This window comes from Cyrtonyx montezumae, unplaced genomic scaffold, assembly GCF_038088225.1.
Source record: "Cyrtonyx montezumae isolate F1298 unplaced genomic scaffold, pur_monq_1.0 scaffold_51, whole genome shotgun sequence".
Lineage (NCBI taxonomy): Eukaryota > Metazoa > Chordata > Aves > Galliformes > Odontophoridae > Cyrtonyx > Cyrtonyx montezumae.
In genome coordinates, this window is record NW_027072058.1 from 884,411 (window position 1) to 902,510 (window position 18,100).

The following is an 18,100-nucleotide window of genomic DNA, read 5'->3' on the forward strand; positions in this document are numbered from 1 at the left end:
CCCCACCACGTGCTGCCGTCAGGTGACCGCACGGCTTCTCCTCCTCCTCCTCCTCCTCGTTGTTGTTGTTGCTGTCGATGTTTTTCTGGAGCTGGCCCTCCACCAAGAAGAGCCAAAATATTTGTCCCCGTGTTTGTGCCCGCGGGGAGGGCCCTGGGGCCGCGGGGGGGGGGGGGTCCTCTCTGCCACCCATAGCCCCGCAGCCCCCACCCCGCGGCCACTGTTTACCCATAGACATGTTTGTGAGCTGCTTCCCTGCTCTGAAATCATTGGACAAAAGTCAAAAGCCGTAAAAATTTTCCACTGTCCACAGCGGGGAAAGGGGTCTGGGGGGGGGGGGGGGGAAACGGTGAAGGGGTCCGTGTGAAGGGGTCCCCCACGGACCGGCTTTTGCAGCACTGGAGCAAAACCAGCGCGAGATAACGGAGGCACCGGGGGGGGGGGGGAGGGGGGAGGCGGTGCCGTTGTTGACCCTCTGTATGCAGACTCGCCCCCCCCCCCCCGCACCCACGGGCACGCCGGGACGCAAACACAGCCGTGTCCCAGCTGCAGGACCCCGTCCCCGCCGGCGCTCCCCCCCCGGGCAGCTGCGGGGCGGCGGAGGAAGAGCCGCTTTCCCGGAGCTGGACGGGCGCCCGCGCTGTTAATCCGCGGCCATCGCACATTCTGTCCCCGCCGGAGCCGCTGTCAGCGCGGGGGGAGGGCACCCACCCCCACCCCCACCCCGGGAGGGACGCGGTGGCTCAGGGCCACCCATGGGTGCGCAGCAAACCGCGGCCTTCTGCAAGTGGCAGCAGAGCCGAGCAGGGACACCGCAGACGGACAGCACCAGGGAGCTCTGGGCTGCGGAGCATGGGGGGCAGCTCTGTCCACGGGGGTATTTTTAGCCCTTCCAGGACTGGAACCCAACGCTGGGGCTGTGCAAGGAAGCCCTGGAGCTGCTGCAAGAAGCGCTGCAGGAAAGATGCCCCTGGGAGCAGTGTCTGCAAGCAGCATCACCATGAGGCATCCCCATCCCTGGGGGAGTAGCAAAGGGGGTTTGGGTGCACAGAGCACCTGTGGGTGCTGCTGTGGGCAGGGGGTGCAGCTCTGAATGCTGAGCGAGGCCCGAAAAGCAAGAAAGGAAATGAAAACCCAAACAAACAGGAAAGAAACATAAAGGAGAAAAACTCTAGGCAAAGACAAAATGAAAGGAAAACAAAAAGAAGAAAAACAAAGAAAGAAAGCAGGGGGAAAAGTCACATTCCAGCAGCAGCATTTGGTGCAGCACAGCCCTGGGGGACAGCACCGACCCCAGCCCCATTTCGGACCCTCTGATATCTGCTGTGCTCAGCAGATGTGGGGTACAGAAGTGCAGTGCACCCAAAGTTCACCAAGCACAGTGGGGGGGAGGGGCTGCACAATGGGGAACACCAGCACTGCGGGACCCAACGGGAGCACACACGGTGCCGTGGGGGGGTGGGAAGGATGAGGCCTCGTGGAGGGGGAACTCAGCTCTGCTGAGCTCTGGGAAAGGGGAAGTGGCACTGGGACACAGCTCTGGTGTGACTGAAAGATGTCTCACGTGCAAAGGCTGAGAGCAGCAGTTGGGGTAAAGGAATTTATTCCATAGAAATCACCCAAATTGAAACTGTACGAAAAGAGGAACATCAAAGAGTGGTCGGTATAAAAGTGGTCACTGATACAAAGAATAGAAAATCCTCTGAGCGATGCCCAGCACCAGAGCTGGGCTCTGCACAGGGGTTGGGGGAATGCACAGTCCCTGGAGGACCCGCTCCGGCTTTGCTCCTTGGCCACCAGAGCACTGCGAGGGGCCACGTGTGTGCCACCACGCAGGAACAGCACCAAAACACCACTGCAGATCTCTGCCGCTTTGGGAATTACACTGTCCCCATGTCCTCCTCCCCGCCGCTGTCCACGGGGGCTCTGCAGCCATCCCCGGCACCACCAGGGGTCACGGGCAGCACAGCCTGCCTCACCCGGCCACGTATCTTCTCAGGAAACAGCAGCACTGGAGCAGTGTCTGCAGGAGTGGAGCTGAGCACACGGGGTCCAAACCCAGCACAGGATTCAAACATCCTCTGCTATCTCCACAACACCTCCGAGCCCCCCGCTCTCCACGGCAGGAGCTGCTGGAGCACTGCCCCAGCTCCATCCGAACCCCAAATCCTGGGGCAGTTCCAGCCCTCCGTGCCCCACGGGGCAGTGCCCACAGTGGGGGCTCCCACGGCCGCCACGTGCCCACGCTGACGGCAGCCCAACGGTCACAATGCTGCCAGCAGCTCTCAGCAGGTCATGCAGCGCGGGCGGATGCCGTCTGAAGGTGGGTTCGGGTCAATCTGCAACGCCAAGGTCAGGGTCAGGACCCCCGAGGCAGCAGCGGGACCCACAGCGCCCGCACCCACCCGCAGGGGTCCCTACCTCTGAGTAAAGGGGAGGGGGTCGGAAGCGGAACTCCTGGATGTAGGCGAAGAAGGGCCCCTCCAGCACAGCCCCGAGCTCACTGCGGCACGGCGGGGCCAGGCTCTGCTCGGCTGTGGGGCTGGGCACCACCACCGAGTACTCAGGGGGGGCTGAAGAGGAAAAAGAAAGGCCATGAGGGATAGGGAACGCGCAGGTGAAGCGGTTCCCTACGTGCTATCCCGCCCCTCTGCTCACCCTCGGGCTGCTCGGGGATGCTGCTCAGCCACTCCAGGGCCACGCTGTACTGGCTGCTGACGCTGGACGTGCGGCTGCCGAACGGATGCAGTGGGATCGTCCCGATGACGAGAGGCAGCTCCAGGAGCAGCTTGGACGTGCCGGGAATATCCACACAGACCTGCGGACAGCGGGGCAACAACTGCTGGTGTCACCTCCACCCAGAGGGGCAGAGCTTTCCTGGGCGAGGGGAAGCACAGCGTCGGCCCCAACGAGTGCAGCTCCGAGGAGATGGGAGCACCCAGAGGGGAGCTGAGCCCCACAGCGGCCCCCACACACCCCTCACCTTCAGGGAATACTCCACTTGGATGATGCGGCACTGCAGGATGGATGGCCCCACCGGAGGGATCTTCAGAGCCCTCCCGTGCCACACCTCGCGCGTCCCCGCAGCGATGGAGTCCCCGGCGATGCTCGTCACCACGGACTTCTTCTGCTTCTTGGTGCCCCGAGCGATGAAGGTCTGAGTTTGGATGATGGCCGCTTTGGGCACCACGGCCCGGTTGGTGCAGTTGTCAATCTCGGCAAAGATAGGGATGACCTCACCTGGCGAGCAGACGCACATGTTGGAGACGGGGCCCAGTCCTCCCCCGAGCAATTCCCGCCCGGGGTCAGCGGGGTTCGTCTGGCCCTGGCACAGCAGGGATGAGCAGGTGACCCCGGGTCCCCTCCCGCGGAGGTTCACCCCGGGTGCCCGAGGGAGGTGCTCACCGGGGGTGTAGCCCTTGCGGTCGATCTTGGCAGTCACGGAGACCTGCCCACGATTGCAGTACCAGGCACGGGCGAGTTTCTCCTTAGCGCCCGCCTGGGGAGCCTGGGAGAAGGGACAGGGAGGTGACTCAGAAAGGAGCAGTAACAGAGCCCTTCCCGGCAGCACCGCCCCACTGCGGAGCACTGCAGCTCCCCAGGAAGCCCACGCGGGATGCTGCTGCAGTGCATTCAAGCTCCCCGAAAGCAGGAGGGGCACACGGCCTCAGGAGGGGCACACGGCCTCGGCCCATCCCCGCTGCGTGGTGCGTGTCCCCCGAGCTCTGCTCGGGCACCGTGGGCTCACCAGCAGCGCGGGCGTGTTGATGTCGATGGGATCGATGACGGTGAATTCCTTCTTCACCTTTTTCACCGTGGCCCAGGGCCGGTGCAGCTTGGCCTTCACCCAGTAGCGCACGCTGCCGTGTTTGCCCTCGAAGGAGGTGGCCAGGGTCCTGCGAGCGAGAGGTGAGCGATCCCGAGGGCTCCGAGGTTGGTGATGGAGGGGCGTGCCCACCCGTGGCTCTTCCCCTTCGCGTTAAAAAAACCCAAACCGTGAACTTACTCTGGGAGCTGGAAGGTGAAGGGGAACTCGTGCCTGCCCGCCTGCAGGACGGTGACTTCGCCGTTATCTGCGGGGAGAACACACGGACGGCGGTCACCTCCCACCCGCGGGGCTCTGCGTGGGGTGGGCGAGGACGACCCGAAGGCGATGGGGTCTTTCAGTCGGGGCCGCGCTCGGCTCCGGGCCCCGCAGCCCACCCTGCCGGGGAGCCGTACCCCGCAGCCCCGCCCCGCAGCAGCTCCGGCCCGGAGAGAGGGCACGGCGCGGGGCGTCCGCGGCACCCCATCCCCACCGCAGCGGCCGGGGCTGGGGAGGGGGGGCTCGGAGCCCGTACCTGGCGGCGGCAGCAGCGTGTCGCGGTGGCTGAGGAACTCCACCTGATCGCTGTAGCTCTGCGTGTAGGCGGTGCTGGAACCGGCGCTGCGCGATTCGGTCCAGTGGACGCGGGCGGCCCCGAGCGCCCGCAACCGGAGCGCCCCGCACCGCGCGGCCGCCGCCAGCTCCAGCACCACGCGCCCCACCACCGCCTGCCCCGGGCTGAACGCGGCCGGCGAGCCCCGCTCCGCGCCCTCCAGCACGATCAGGAAGCGCTTGAGGCGGTCGAACAGCATGGCGACGGATGGCGGCTCCCGACCCTCCCCACCGCCGCCGCCCAACGCCGCTTTAAGTGCCCGGCGCGGCCCGGGGGCGGCCCCGACGGGGCGGGACGGGACGGGGCGGCCCCGGCGGGCGCCGCAAAACAACGCAGGGAGCATGTGCGGGCGGGACGGCCCCCTCCCCCTCCTGCCCCTCCTCCTTCCCCCTCCGCCGCTTCCTCGGGCCCAACGGGAGCCGTCTCCGTCCCTTCGCGGTGCGGTGGGGGCCGAGCCCCGCGGGGAACCCACGGGAGGAGGGGCCCACGGCCACGGTGCTGCACACGGGGGGGGACCCCGCGCCCGTCCCGGAGCCGTTCCCGGGGATCGGAGCGGGCTGCGGGCGGATCCGGATGCGGGGAAGGCTGCTCGGGGTCCGGCTCCGCTCGTTTCTCCCGTTCAGCTTTGTGCAATTACGCGCCGAGCAACGCGTCCTCCGTGGGCTTTTTAACCACGCGAGTGCCGGCTCCCGCCGCACCGTGCTGCCTTCGTGGCCTCGCTGCGCGTCCGCAGCGCGAGGGAAGGAGCTGCGCTTTATCGCCCGAGGCGTGGCCCGGCACGAGCGGTCCCCGCAGTCCCCTCCCGCTCCCCGTGCGCCCCCGAGACCCCTGTAACCTTACAGCTAAGGCAGCCACCATCTGAGCACCACGGTGACCCAACACGTGGGGTCTTTGCTGCTGCAGCTCAGGGCCGGGGCTTCTCCCACGTCCTGAATCGTTATTGGGATGCTTAACACATCTGCAGCTGCCACAGGGCCATCGTAGGCACAGCACAGAAGGGCCACTGCCAAAAAGACAGAAACTCCGGAGTAGTGTGGGTGGTAAGGCACAGTCACCTCGAAAAAGAGAGCGTGACCCAACAGCGGGAGCTGGAGGCAGGCAGCACCCATCACTCTGAGACTGCTCTGTTGGCAGCAAAATGCTCTCATGGATTTCAGTATCAGGGAAACCCTACGGCAGCGATGACTGTGGCACAGCGGTATCGCTGTGGGGGAGGGGAGGAGATGTGCACTTCTGTAAGGCAGCGGTAACGAGCAGGTAGACAGCTGACGCGGCCCATGCCACTCAGCTCCGGATCGTTTCATCCCGGCTACACAAACAGCTCAAGTGCCTCGTCCTCACGCAGCAGATCCAAGCAACACGCCAGCTGGACGTGCGGCTCCAGCATCACAAAACTGAAAGCAAATATTTACCGAGCTCCTAAGTGCTCTTTCCACGCTTGTGAACAGACCCCGTATTTGCGCTCCCCTGCGCAAACAGAACAAAAGCCGCAAGCCTGTGGTGCTCACCAGCCCCGAGCCTGCAGGCAGCCCCGCGGAAACCAGCAGAGGTCGAGAGGGAGAACCCCTCTCGGAGCGCTTGGAGGGCAGAGATCTGCCCGCAGCCCCCAGGTCCCGACCCACCGCCCAGCAGCGCCGGGCCGCTCCCAGCCCCAGCCTTACCGGGGATGAGCTGGCGGCGGCGGTGCAGGAAGGTCTGGAAGGCGGTGTAGTCGTGGTAGACGGTGTTGAAGCCCACGCTGCGGCTCTCCATCCAGTGCACGGTCGCGCGCCCGCGTGCACAAACCTCCAGCGCCCGCAGGCGCAGCGTGCCGCGCAGCTCCAGGCACACGCGGCCGCGCAGGAGCTCCCCGCTGCCGTACGCACCCCACGCTCGGCCGCCCTCCAGCTCCAGCACCAAGCTCCGCACGCGCCCCGGGGGCTGCATCGCTGCACACCTCCAGGGGGAGGAAGGAAGAGCAAAGGCTGTGCCGAAATCCCCCTCCCGGCCCTGAACCCCCCCCCCCCCCTCCCGGGTGGGAATGAGACCCTGCTTTGTGGTGGCACTTTAGTTTAGTAGGGGCCAAAGAGGGGTGGGGGAGGCAAGTGACAGTGCTTTTAAACCCAAGGAGAAGTAACGTCACTTTGTCTTATCTCTGAGTCACAGACACTGCTGGTACGTGCTGGTGGCTCCGTCCGCAGGGGGGGGGCTGGGCAGGTTTCACACTGCAGGCTCCGTTTGGCCTTCCAAACTCGGGCAGTCCTGAGGCATTTCTGCAAGTGGTTGGAGAGGGGCTCAGAAAGCAAAGACCCCAAAAGCCAGCTGACCTTTGTGTGTCTGAAACTGCAGCGAGATCTACGCGAAAAGAAAGAGAACAACTGCAGCCCACCCCCAGCAGCAGCTCACCTGGTGCCCAGCCTTTAACCCCAGCTGTTTCTGCAGTAGCACAATAGGTTGCAGTGCCAGAAAACATGGGGCAGACCCACAGCGTGTGCGAGTCCCTGCTACTACACCCAGTGAAGCAATCTATCCATTTGAATCTGGGTGCTTGCAACGTGCCAGCAAATGACACCGTGTGAAGCAGCTGTGGGAATCTGCAAGGCACACAGCTTCCAAGCACACGTGGAGCAACGAACGTCCCCAGAGATGCGGTGTCAAATCTCAAGAGGAAAGCACGGGGAGCTGGTGGGCCTAGCCACTGCTACACGGACTGCAGCAATCGGAAACGAGTTAGCGAGCCCTGCTCTGACACTGCAGTGCCGGCTCACAGCACACGTGAATCAAATCCATCTGCATCAAAAGGCTGAGAAGAGCTCGTGAAGTGGCAGCTGTGACAAGGCAGCAGCTGGCCCTGCTCACTTGGCCTCCCTTTAAAATACCGACATCCCCACGGGAGTTGGTGCAAGCTCAGCACTCAGGAAATCCACAGGAGTTATCAGCTCAACAGAAATACTCCACTTGTTGCTAGGAAAACAGCCCCACTCATCGTAAGCTGCAGAGGGCTGCTTCTCTGCCCGACTGTTCACTGACCTTTGGTGCCAGGCCTTGACACCAACATCCAAACAGATAACACAGGAATATTCCAGCCCACACACAGCCCTGTTATTGCTTCTGATCTCTCGCCCTTCCCCCTGAGCTTCCCCCAGCACGCCTGCTCCCTCCTGGCCCTGCAGCCGGAGGCACTGCGTGGATCTTGCAGCTCCAGAGGAGGTGTCACCCGTGTCTTTGGGCCGATCCCCCGCTGATTGTTGCTGTCACAACACTTTGTTGTGAATCAGCTCTTGAAATAAATGTTCCCTGTACTAGCAGGCAGCCGGGCTGAGAGCAGGGCCAGGGCTGCAGCAGCAGAACAGCGAGGTACTACACGACACACGGGCAAGGCGATCCTGCAGGAAATTCAGGGCAAGCAGGGAAAAAGGGGGAGCACCTTTCTGTGGGAGCAGTGGGACGCAGCTCACTGTTTGCTGCTTGGATTTCTGCCGTGTCTCTGTATTTGGGTGTGAGCTCGTCCTTCTGCTCAGTACTGAAGAGCTCCTGCACCTTCCAGGGCAGTGCCAGCATCTCATCTGAGGAGAGGGAACAGCACACGGGCATGGGTGGCAACGTGAACTGAGTGTGGTGGATACGGCTTTGCTTTGCATAATCCCTCTTCCCAAACCTGCCCGTGGTGAACACTGCCCTGTTAATGCTGTGCCTGCTGGAGCATGTCTTCTTTAGCTCCTGCTGTCTGTGTGGGACCAGCGTTGCTTATGTGGCTGTGATGGGATTTTCATCTGCTCACAGACTGCAGTAAAAAATATCTCAAGCCAGTAAACTGGGAGGCAACATCGGGAGAGCCTTGCAGTTGGGCTTGCAGTCTCAGATCCGTGTGTATTTTCATGAATGAGAGCACTTCAGTGAAAATCTCTGCCCAGAAAGCAGCTGCAGGCTGACAGTTCTCCGAGAGGAGGTAAGTGAAGACATTCAGGTGGAAGATACAGGAGCACCATTCCATATACTAGGTACCAAGCCAATGAAAAGAGCAATTTCAACTATTATCTGCTCCACATCTAAAACAAACGGCTTAAAAACAGATCCTCAGTGTGAAGGGACCTCTCTCAGATGCAGACTTGGCCATCAGACACAGGAGCAGTGCCAGAGGAGGATTTTAATGCCTCCCACGACCAGCTCAAACTGCATCTCCTCCTGAGCTTGCAAAAGCACAGCTTTCAATTCAAATCCTTTCTTGCCTCCCCCAAAATACAAACACAAAGTAAATTCAGAAAAACAAATATAGCAAGGGAGAAAGGTCAAGCTGCTGGTTTGTGTCCCAGAAAGCATTCGTTCACCACCCAAACATGCTGACAATTACTACACAACAGCAGTGACTACGGCTCGCACACGCATCAAGGTGACAAATAAGTGAGGTGTCACCTGCAGAGGTGAAAGTGCCCGAGATGAGCGGCTGCTCTGCAGAGCAGGAGGGAAAGGGCTGAGCGTGGCTGCCTCATTTCCAAGCAGTGTCTTCCTTCTGCTGACAGGACCGTCCATCCCCTTCAATAACATCCTGCCACACAGCCAGGAGGGGAGCTGGTGTCATCTGAAAGAAATGCTCTGTTTGCTCCTGTAAGGAGACATGGAGGAGGTTGGAGCTGTACTCTCAGGGCGGCAGAGCTCTCAGATCTCAGCGAGGTGCACTGCAGAGTCGAGGTGCATCAGAAGAGATGCAGCTCTGCTGTGAGAGCAGCAAGGAGAGACGCTGGCAGCTGGAAACGCTTGGCCTGCGTTGCCAATCGCTGGTCGGCGTGTTCAGGCTGCTTTATGAGCACCAGGTTGATTAATTCACTTATAAAGAGAGAAAGCAAAACATCGACGCCGCTTTCATTGTCTGCAGCACCGTGTGACCCTGAGCTGAGCCCTGAGTGTGAGCCCCTCATTAAGGGGGGGATGGAGGGTGAGGATAAGGCCGTCTGTTCACAGAATCATGGAATCATAGGGGTTGGAAGGGACCTCTAGAGATCATGGAGTCCAACCCCCTGCCAAAGCAGCTCCCTACACCAGGTCACACAGGTAGGCGTCCAGGTGGGTCTTGAATATCTCCAGAGAAGGAGACCCCACACCCCCCTGGGCAGCCTGCTCAGGTCCCCTCTCAGTCTTCTTTTCTCCAGGCTGAACAGACCCAGTTCACTCTGCCTTTCTTCACAGGGGAGATGCTCCAGGCCCTTCACCATCTTCGTGGCCCCGCGCTGGGCTCTTTCCCGCAGATCCCTGTCTTTTTCGTACAGAACTGGACACAGTACTCCAGACGGGGCCTCACCGGGGCAGAGCAGAGGGGGGGAGGGGGGGTCACCTGCCGTTCACGCTCTGTTTAATGCACAGTGCTGTTGTGCGCGACGCCTGCGGGGAGGGAACGGCGTGCGAGGAGCCGGGAGCGGACCGCGTCACCGCGGCAACGGCATCGCCCTCCCGGCGCGCCCCGCGCGGCAGCACGGCACGGCACGGCACGGCATAGCACGGCACGGCACGGCACGGCACGGCCCAGCACGGCATAGCACGGCACGGCACGGCACGGCATAGCACGGCCCAGCACGGCCCGGCCCGGCCCAGCACGGCGCTATGGCGGCGCTGGCGGCCGCTCTCGAGTCGTACCGCGGCCGGGACCGCGTGGTGAGTGCGGCTCTCGGAGCGGCCCCGCGCTGTGCCCGCACCGCCCTCACCGCGCCGTTCCTCCGCAGCTCCGCACGCTGTGCTACGTTTCCCAGCTCGCGGGCGGAGCGTTGGCCCCGCGGGGCTCCGCGCGGGGGCTGTCCCGGAGCCTCCTGGCCGTGTCGGCCCAGCTGAGCTCCTGCCGCACCGTCCTGCGTCTGCTGGACGACTTCGCCGTGCTGAGCCACAGCTGCGCCTACGGGCTGGGACCCAAGGTGAGTGCGGGCCGTGGGGCGCGGGGGGAGCGCGTGGGGTCGAGGCGTGGCCGTGTGCTCCCCGCAGGACGAGGACGCGCTGGTGCGAGGGCTCTCGGTGCTCTGCAACGTGGCCGACCAGCTGTACTACCCCTGCGAGCACGTCGCATGGGCGGCCGACGCCGGCGTCATCCTCGGCCGCTCGCGGCGCTGGTGGGCTGCCAGCACGGCGCTCTGGGGGCTCTCGCTGCTGCTGGGCACCCTGCGGTGAGCGGTGGGCACGGGGAGGGACCCTCGGCCCCGTTCCCGTTGGTGCTCCGTGAGGAGTGACTTTGGTTTGCCTCGTTTGCAGCTCCCTGAGGATCTTGCTCCGGTTAAGAAGGAAGCTGAGGATGCAGAAGTGGTATGGTTCCTCTCGGTGCTTCTGCGCCTGAGTGTTATTTCTTGTCACTGATGAGCTGGAATCGCACGGAGTTGTAAGGATGGGTTGGGTTGGAAGGGACCTCAGAGGTCGTCAAGTTCCAGCCCCCTCCCACAGGCAGCATTACAGCCAAGTACCAGCCCAGTACTTGCCCATCCACCCCACCCTTAAACGCCTCCAGGGACAGAAGACAGTCACTCACATTATTTTTGCTTCCAGCAGTACACCTTCAGCGCAGAGTCAGCAGAAGATGCGAGCCCGAGTGAAGGCTGAAGTTCTGACCATCGTCAGTAACGTGGCAGATCTGTCCAACGCTGTCCACTGGCTGCCACCGGGGTTCCTGTGGGCCGGGCGCTTCCCCCCGTGGTTGGTGGGGCTCCTGGGGACCATCTCTTCCCTGATTGCTCTCTACCAGGCGTCTGGAAGGGGCAGCTCTGGAGCTGCGTGAGCTGTAATTGAGCCTCTGAAACCCCATTTGAGGCAGGGTGGATTTTAACTTTCCTGGATGCCAACGATTCCAATTCCATGAATCCTGTAATTGAGAGCGTGATCAAAGGCTCTGTTACAGAGAGGATTACTTAGGGCTGATGAATTTTATTCACAGAAATCTTTTGGGTGAGTCCTCTGAAAATCAAGAAATCTCATAGGATTGATAACAGAGGAAAAAAAAAAGGCTGCAGTCACTTCCATCCCTCCTGTACTTCAAATGACAGCTACAACCCTCCAGTCTCTGCTCTCCTCTATAAGAGCATAAAGGCAGTGTTTGGTGGCCGTGATTTTTTGACTCAGAACTTCCAAGGGATGGATGCTGTGGGTTCCAGCTCCAGGCCCAGCACTCGGTGCTTCGTCCGAGCCGCAGAGGTGACCTGGATGGTGCAGGTTTCTCTATCAGATGTTTTGCTGTCTGAGCCCAGAGCAGGCGATGCCCCAAACACAAACAATAGCAGGTGGCAGGGGGAGGACATTGGGTGGCAGGTTGCTTTGTGACTGCTGGGTGGCAGGATGCTTTCTTTGTGACTGCTGTATTTCTTTAGAGGTGATGGAGGAGATATGCAGTGCCTTGCTAAGCTTTCTTCCAGCCTTTCTGCTCGAGGAGAGCCGTCATGAACTGGGACTTGGTGAAAGCAGAAGAGCCAGAAGGTGCTGTGAGGTTCTGGCTGTGCCTTTGTGGAAGGCCACAGGATGGAGCTCTTCCACCGAGCTCTGCCAGAGCCGACAGACCTGGAAAGAAAAAAAAGTCTGGTAATCATCTGAAATAACTGCTCAACCAGTGCACGAGGGAGTTTTACAATCATATTTTTAAGCAGTGCCAATAATAAATGTGAGAAGTGCTTCAAAGGTGGCCTTGGGTCAGCATTACTCCCGAGAAGTGGGCAGGTGCTATTTATCCGGCTTCACAAAGCCCCACGGCATTCCTAGGCAACCAGAGAAACGCACGGGCGGGCAGAGCCCGGCGGTTACCCATCTTCCTTCGGCTGGAGCGATGCAGAGCACCCGACTGCTTGAGTTTTTCACAGAGATGTGTCCTCTGGAAACGGTTCTGCTCCACCTGAGCAGCGTTCAGTGCCACCCAGCACTGCGTGGGGCACCTGGCCGGGCTGCTGTGCTGTGTGTGTGTGCGAGGAGGAGCACAGCGGAGCGTTGGTGCTCTTTATCCTTTGCCCTGCCCTCACTGCCGTGTTTGTTTGCCCGGACTCTGCTCCCCTGCAGAGGACGCAGTGCTGACCGCGCTGTTTGGGGCCGATCCGCGGTGCTCCCGTGCACACAGCTCGTGCTCCCCCTGCAGATGTGTGGGGTGAACGCCTGCGTGCAGCCGCAGCCCCTCCCCGTCCTCAGCTGCCGTCGGATGCGCTTTCTGTGCCCCCCTGACTGAGCCCCCCCCTCCGTGCCACGCTGAGCTCCCGGCACCTCGCGGCGGCGGCTGCAGATTGCCGGCTCAGCTGAGCTGCTGCTGCGCACGACGTGGTGTGAGAGCTCAGCTGATCCCCCTGGGAACCGCCCGCTGCTCTTTGCAGCTCAGCTCAGCTCCGCTCCGTGCGGGAAAACATTTGCTGAGCAGGGACAGATTGTTCCGGCCGCGACCTCTCTTTGTCAGCAGGCCGAGATGTGAAAGGCCGTGACCAGATAGCGCGGGGCTTTGCAGAGAGCTGCTGATACCAGCTCGGAACCGCGGCTCCTGCTTTTACAGCCCCTTTATAGCACGGTGACTCAACGAACAAAGCCGCGACCGGGCTTTACGAGCGTCAGACCCGGCGTGCCGCTCCCCGCGGGCGCTATCAGCCGCCCGAGCCTCGCTGCGGAAGGGATGGACGCTGCCGACCCGGTCCGGTTGCGGGTGGGGAGCGCGGCGGGGCGGATCCCCGCGCACGTGGGGACGGCCGACGCCGGCGCGGAAGGGGTTAACGCGCAGCGCATGCGCACTGTCGGCCCCGGGCTCCCATTCACAAAGAACGAGCCGAGAGCGCCGCGGCCGCTGATTGGCTGTGGCGCCGGCGGGGGGCGGGGCCGGCGGCGGGGCGGCCACGCGGCGTCGGAGCGCAGTCCCGTCCGGTCCCGTCCCGGAGCGAGCCCGGTAAGGCGTGGGGCTGCGGGGCGGGGGAAGCGCGGGGAGCGCCCGGCACCTCCGTGCCTCGCGACGGCGTTCGGTCCCCGACCGCTCGGTACCGGCTGGGTCCGCGCCGGGCCGCCCTGACCGCCGGGCTCCGCGCTCCCACCGCCGGTTCTCGCACGGTCCCCCGGGTGGTTCCGAGCGTTCCCCGCTGCCCGTCGGCCGTCCCCTCGCAGGGCGGCTCTCCGCGATGTCCGTCAGCAGCCACGAGAACCGGAAATCCCGCTCGAGCTCGGGCTCCATGAACATCCACCTCTTCCACAAGCCGGGCCACGCCGACAGCCTCCTCACCCACCTGAACCTGCTCCGCAAGCGGCATCTCTTCACCGACGTGGTGCTGCGGGCGGGGAACCGCTCCTTCCACTGCCACCGCGCCGTGCTGGCCGCCTGCAGCCGCTACTTCGACGCCATGTTCAGCGGCGGCCTGAAGGAGAGCAGGGACGCAGAGGTCAACTTCCACGATTCCCTCCACCCCGAGGTGCTGGAGCTGCTCCTGGACTACGCCTACTCGGCCCGGGTGCTGATCAACGAGGAGAACGCCGAGTCCCTGCTGGAGGCCGGGGACATGCTGCAGTTCCAGGATATTCGGGATGCGTCGGCCGATTTCCTGGAGAAGAACCTCTACCCCGGGAACTGCCTGAACATGCTGCTGCTGTCCGACGCGCACTGCTGCGAGCGGCTGCGGGAGCTGTCCTGGAGGATGGCGTTGGCCAACTTCACCTCGCTCCGCCAGACCGAAGATTTCCTGCGGCTGCCCAAAAACAAACTGCTGGAGCTGGTGGAGAGCGAAGAGCTGGAGGTGGAGGACGAGACCCTGGTGTACGAAGCGGTGATGGGCTGGATCCGCTACGATCTGCCGCGGCGGCACGAGGTTCTGCCCGAGCTGCTGCGCTCCGTGCGCTTGGCCCTCCTGCCCGAGTCCTACCTGCGCAGGGAGGTGGCGTGCGAGCAGCTGGTGACCAGCCACAAACTGGGCGAGGAGATCGTGGCCGACGCGGTGCGCTGCAAAATGAAGATCCTGCAGAACGACGGGCCGGTGATGGGGTGCTGCGCCCGGCCCCGCAAGGTCAGCCAAGCCCTGCTGCTGCTCGGCGGCCAGACCTTCATGTGCAACAAGATCTACGTGCTGGATCAGAAGAGCCGGGAGATCATCCCCCGCGCCGACATCCCGAGCCCTCGCAAGGAGTGCAGCGCCTGCGCCATCGGCTGCAAAGTGTACATCACGGGTGGGAAGGGCTCCGAGAACGGCGCTTCCAGGGACGTGTGGGTGTACGACACGCTCCACGACGAGTGGGCCAAGGCCGCTCCCATGCTGGTGGCGCGGTTCGGCCACGGCTCCGCAGAGCTGGACCACTGCCTGTATGTGGTGGGAGGGCACACGGCCGTGAGCGGGGCCTTCCCGGCCTCTCCCTCCGTCTCTCTCAAGCAAGTGGAGCACTACGACCCCCAGCTGGACAAGTGGTCCCTGGTGGCCCCGCTCCGGGAAGGCGTGAGCAACGCCGCCGTGGTGGGGGCCAAGATGAAGCTGTTTGTGTTCGGCGGCACCAGCGCCAACCAGGAGAAGCTGCCCAAGGTGCAGTGCTTCGACCCCTGCCAGAACCGCTGGACGGTGCCGGGCAGCTGCCCCCAGCCCTGGAGGTACACGGCCGCGGCGGTGGTGGGCAACCACGTCATCGTCATCGGGGGGGACACGGAGTTCTCCGCCAGCTCCGCTTACCGCTTCCACAGTGACACCTACCAGTGGTCCAAGTTTGGGGACGTGACCGCGAAGCGCATCAGCTGCCGCGCCGTCACGTCGGGCAACAGGCTGTACGTGGTGGGGGGGTACTGCGGGGCGCAGCGCTGCAAAACGCTGGACTGCTACGACCCCTCCTCCGACACCTGGAGCAGCGTCACCACGGTGCCCTACTCCCTCATCCCCACCGCCTTCGTCAGCACCTGGAAGTACCTGTCTGCGTGAGCAGCGGGGACCTGAATGGTTTGAGTCGGCCCGGAGCTGCTCTGCGACTGCTGAGCCCTGAAGGGCGGATGTGCTGCGGTCCTGGAGCTGTCCCTGTGAGCGTCGGCTCCGGACACGTGCCTCGAGCCTGGAGCTCAAACGCTGCAGGAAGACGAGTATAAATAACAGGACACTTAACCTGGCATCCCAGCCCTTCCACCGAGTCTTGGCCTATGCAAGGATTTTGGGGAATGCTCTCTGTGAGCGGGGTTGGGTGTCCTGGTGCAGAAAGCTGTGTGAGCCCGTGGCTGCGCTGACACGTGGGCTGGGGGAGACGGCGTGGGGCCACGCGGGGCAGCTGCTGCTTTTAGCACTGCCCCCTCCTCCTGGTGCCACAGTTAATCTGCTGGTGGCACCCAAATGTCTTGCGGGACCCTGTGGGACATGAGGGCTGCGGGCTGGTGCCAGAATAAGATGATAGCTGGGATTTGGTCCCAGAATGGTCAGTAATTGCCTTTGTAAGACAAGCCCTGTCTACATATAAACACAGGGTTTATCCACTTCTAATTATTCTCTGGCGTCCCCTCTGTGCCATTTCTTTTCTGCTGCACAGCAATCGACTTAAAAACTTGTGAGTGGAGTTAAGCTGTTCTGGAAGGAAAGACATCGGTGAAGCGCAGATCCCCGCTGTGTCATTTTTTGCCTTTTCCCCTTGCAAGAGCTCTGCTGCTCACACGGAGTGGTGTAACGAAGTGCTCTGTGCTACGGGAGGTTTCGTGGCTGCAGAGGGGAGCAGACATCCTTCCACAATGCAGAACTGGCTGCACGGCGTGGGGAGCACTGCGGGGCTGAGCTGCTCTCATCATGGGATCCTCTGCGCTGTTCTGGCAGCAGTGCTCACAGCCGCGCAGCTTTGGCTCTGAACCACTTTGGTAAATCCGCTGTGCTCAGTGCAGGGGGCACAGGCACGGGGCAGCAGCGCGTGCTGTCACTGCGGGGGGGGGAGGGCTCCAGGTTTTCCCTCAGCCCAGGAAGCAGAGGATTATTTACTACTTCTTTCTTTTAACGTTTAAGTGATATTTACTGGAAAGGACAAAGGAAGCTCTGAAGCTCCGCTGCCTGCGACCTGGAGTGCAGTCAGCACCAGCTGCAGTTGCCTGTAATGTCTTAACACGTGACAGTACTTCGCCCATGGGCTGGTTCTGTACATTTTTTATACGACAGTTGTGTGTTCATTACTCAGCCTGGAGCTGCTTCAATAAACCGGAATGAAACCGCTCCGTCCCGTGCCTGTTCTGTGTGCTGCACTGGGCGTGGATTGGATCTTCCTGCAGCTCTGGGACATGGGGAAGCTCAGATCTGCCTTCCTGCTTTGGAGGGCACACGAGCCCGTTTCCAACACCAGAATTTAAGCTGTTCTCTGCCCCTGCCCGGTCGTGCTCAGCAGAGCTGGTTTCCTCGCTGCCCTGGCAGGGCTCTGCACAGCAGGAAGGCAGAGGTGGGAGGTATGAGGCAGAGGAAATGGGTACTGAAGGTGCAACCAGATGTCTCACCACAGAAGCACGGTTTGGGTGTGAGCAATTATTCAATTTCAGGGTTGAATACATCAATGCCACGACCATTGGTAGCTGCTAGTATAGGCAAGAACTGGCAGGACTGGAAGGAAGGAGGCCGTCCTGGTGGCGGTGGCTGAAGGTACGATGACTTCATTCCCATCCTGCTCTCTGCCATTCTCAGCACGCAGGACGGCTTTTCTTCCCCTTTTCCCCAGGTGTGCAAAACCCAAGAGGAGTTTTGTGCAGCAGCTGTGGGGAGAGGAGCCCCTGGCACACCCTGCAAGGGCAGCTGGGCTCAGCACACAGCTCCGGGCACAACGAGAGCTGGGAGCAGTGCCTGGCAGGAAGCAGCTCCTCGCTGTCAGTGAGCTGGGAGCTGCCCTACCTCTATTACAGCTACGGCAATTCCTGAGGGTCGGACAAAGTCCGATTTGCCCAGCAACACGGCGGAGCTGAGGTTTCACTCCCGGCCCTTTGAGCTGCAGCTGCTTTATTTGTTCTGCCAAGCAATAAATGTCAGCTCCTGGCCACATCCGGCTTTTGCAGCAGGGACAGAGCTGCTTGGAGCAGCAGAGGTCTGTGTCTGCCTCCTGCTCCTGGGGCTGGGATGTCATCTGAGCTGCACTCACAGCACTTTCAGCAGCGCTGGGGCCTCTGTGGAGCAGCCCTTGCACTGCAGGCTTTGCAAGCATCTGTGAATCGTTTCCTCATCTCAAACTGCACTCACAGCCAACTGCTTCCCAGGGAAAAGCAGCTCCTGAAGCACACCTGGGCCTGGCTGCTGCTGGCAAGGAAGAGCACAAGAGCCGCGTTTCATTGCCTCCATCCCTCCAGCAGCTGGCAGGCAGCCCCTGCTCCCCCAGCAGGAACCAGTTCCCAGCGCAGCGCTCCTGGGGAAAACCAGACCCCTCTCCCTCGTGCATGCTCCGTGTCCCAGCACAGACCTGTTCTCCCAGTCTGACATTTCCATGCATGAATCCAAACACTGCTCCAGTGCCAGGACGAGTAAGTTTAGACCAACGGGGCCACATATGAAGTCAGTTTAGGGCTTGGTTTTGTTACCAGGACAGAAATCCTCCGAAATTAACATAAGCCATTTAGAATCTAAACCTAGTTCAAACCTAGAGCTCTCCCCCCAGCCCAGACCCCCTGCTTCAAGGCTGCACCCCCAGCTGCAGGAGCCAGGCCCCTGCCTACAGCCACATCTGGAAGAGCTAACACAGATGGGCATCCTGGGCACAGCACCAGGCAGAGCAGCACAGCATCAGTCAGACTGAGCCTTCTCCCTCCTGCATACAGA

The 18,100-nt window shown here is 61.9% G+C and overlaps 3 protein-coding genes across 5 annotated transcripts; 2 read left to right on the top strand and 1 right to left on the bottom strand.

The window, feature by feature from the left end:
• Positions 1–1,586: 1,586 nt before the first annotated feature.
• Positions 1,587–6,344, bottom strand: ARRDC2 (arrestin domain containing 2). 2 transcript variants are annotated; one of them, XM_065748666.1, is made up of 8 exons: positions 6,080–6,344; positions 4,007–4,073; positions 3,749–3,896; positions 3,406–3,508; positions 2,984–3,240; positions 2,659–2,818; positions 2,422–2,573; positions 1,587–2,339 (listed from the first exon to the last, which is right to left on the bottom strand). In XM_065748666.1, exons 1-8 carry the CDS (start codon positions 6,342–6,344, stop codon positions 2,286–2,288), a joined length of 1,206 nt encoding a protein of 401 aa, XP_065604738.1. In that variant the 3' UTR covers positions 1,587–2,285. The 2 variants fall into 2 exon arrangements, with proteins under 2 accessions (XP_065604738.1, XP_065604737.1); XM_065748665.1 differs by lacking the exon at positions 6,080–6,344 and adding an exon at positions 4,341–4,763.
• A 3,633-nt stretch (positions 6,345–9,977) lies between these two features.
• On the top strand, positions 9,978–11,386 carry PEX11G (peroxisomal biogenesis factor 11 gamma). 2 transcript variants are annotated; one of them, XM_065748754.1, is made up of 5 exons: positions 9,978–10,043; positions 10,112–10,297; positions 10,365–10,543; positions 10,629–10,679; positions 10,917–11,386. In XM_065748754.1, the coding sequence occupies exons 1-5, from the start codon at positions 9,993–9,995 to the stop codon at positions 11,143–11,145; spliced, it is 696 nt and encodes a 231-aa protein (XP_065604826.1). In that variant the 5' UTR covers positions 9,978–9,992; the 3' UTR covers positions 11,146–11,386. The 2 variants fall into 2 exon arrangements, with proteins under 2 accessions (XP_065604826.1, XP_065604827.1); XM_065748755.1 differs by having other exon boundaries at positions 10,920–11,386.
• Positions 11,387–13,452: 2,066 nt separating this feature from the next.
• On the top strand, positions 13,453–15,268 carry LOC136056500 (ectoderm-neural cortex protein 1-like). Its single transcript, XM_065748714.1, has one exon. It carries the CDS (start codon positions 13,496–13,498, stop codon positions 15,263–15,265), a length of 1,770 nt encoding a protein of 589 aa, XP_065604786.1. The 5' UTR covers positions 13,453–13,495; the 3' UTR covers positions 15,266–15,268.
• The last annotated feature ends 2,832 nt before the right edge of the window (positions 15,269–18,100 follow it).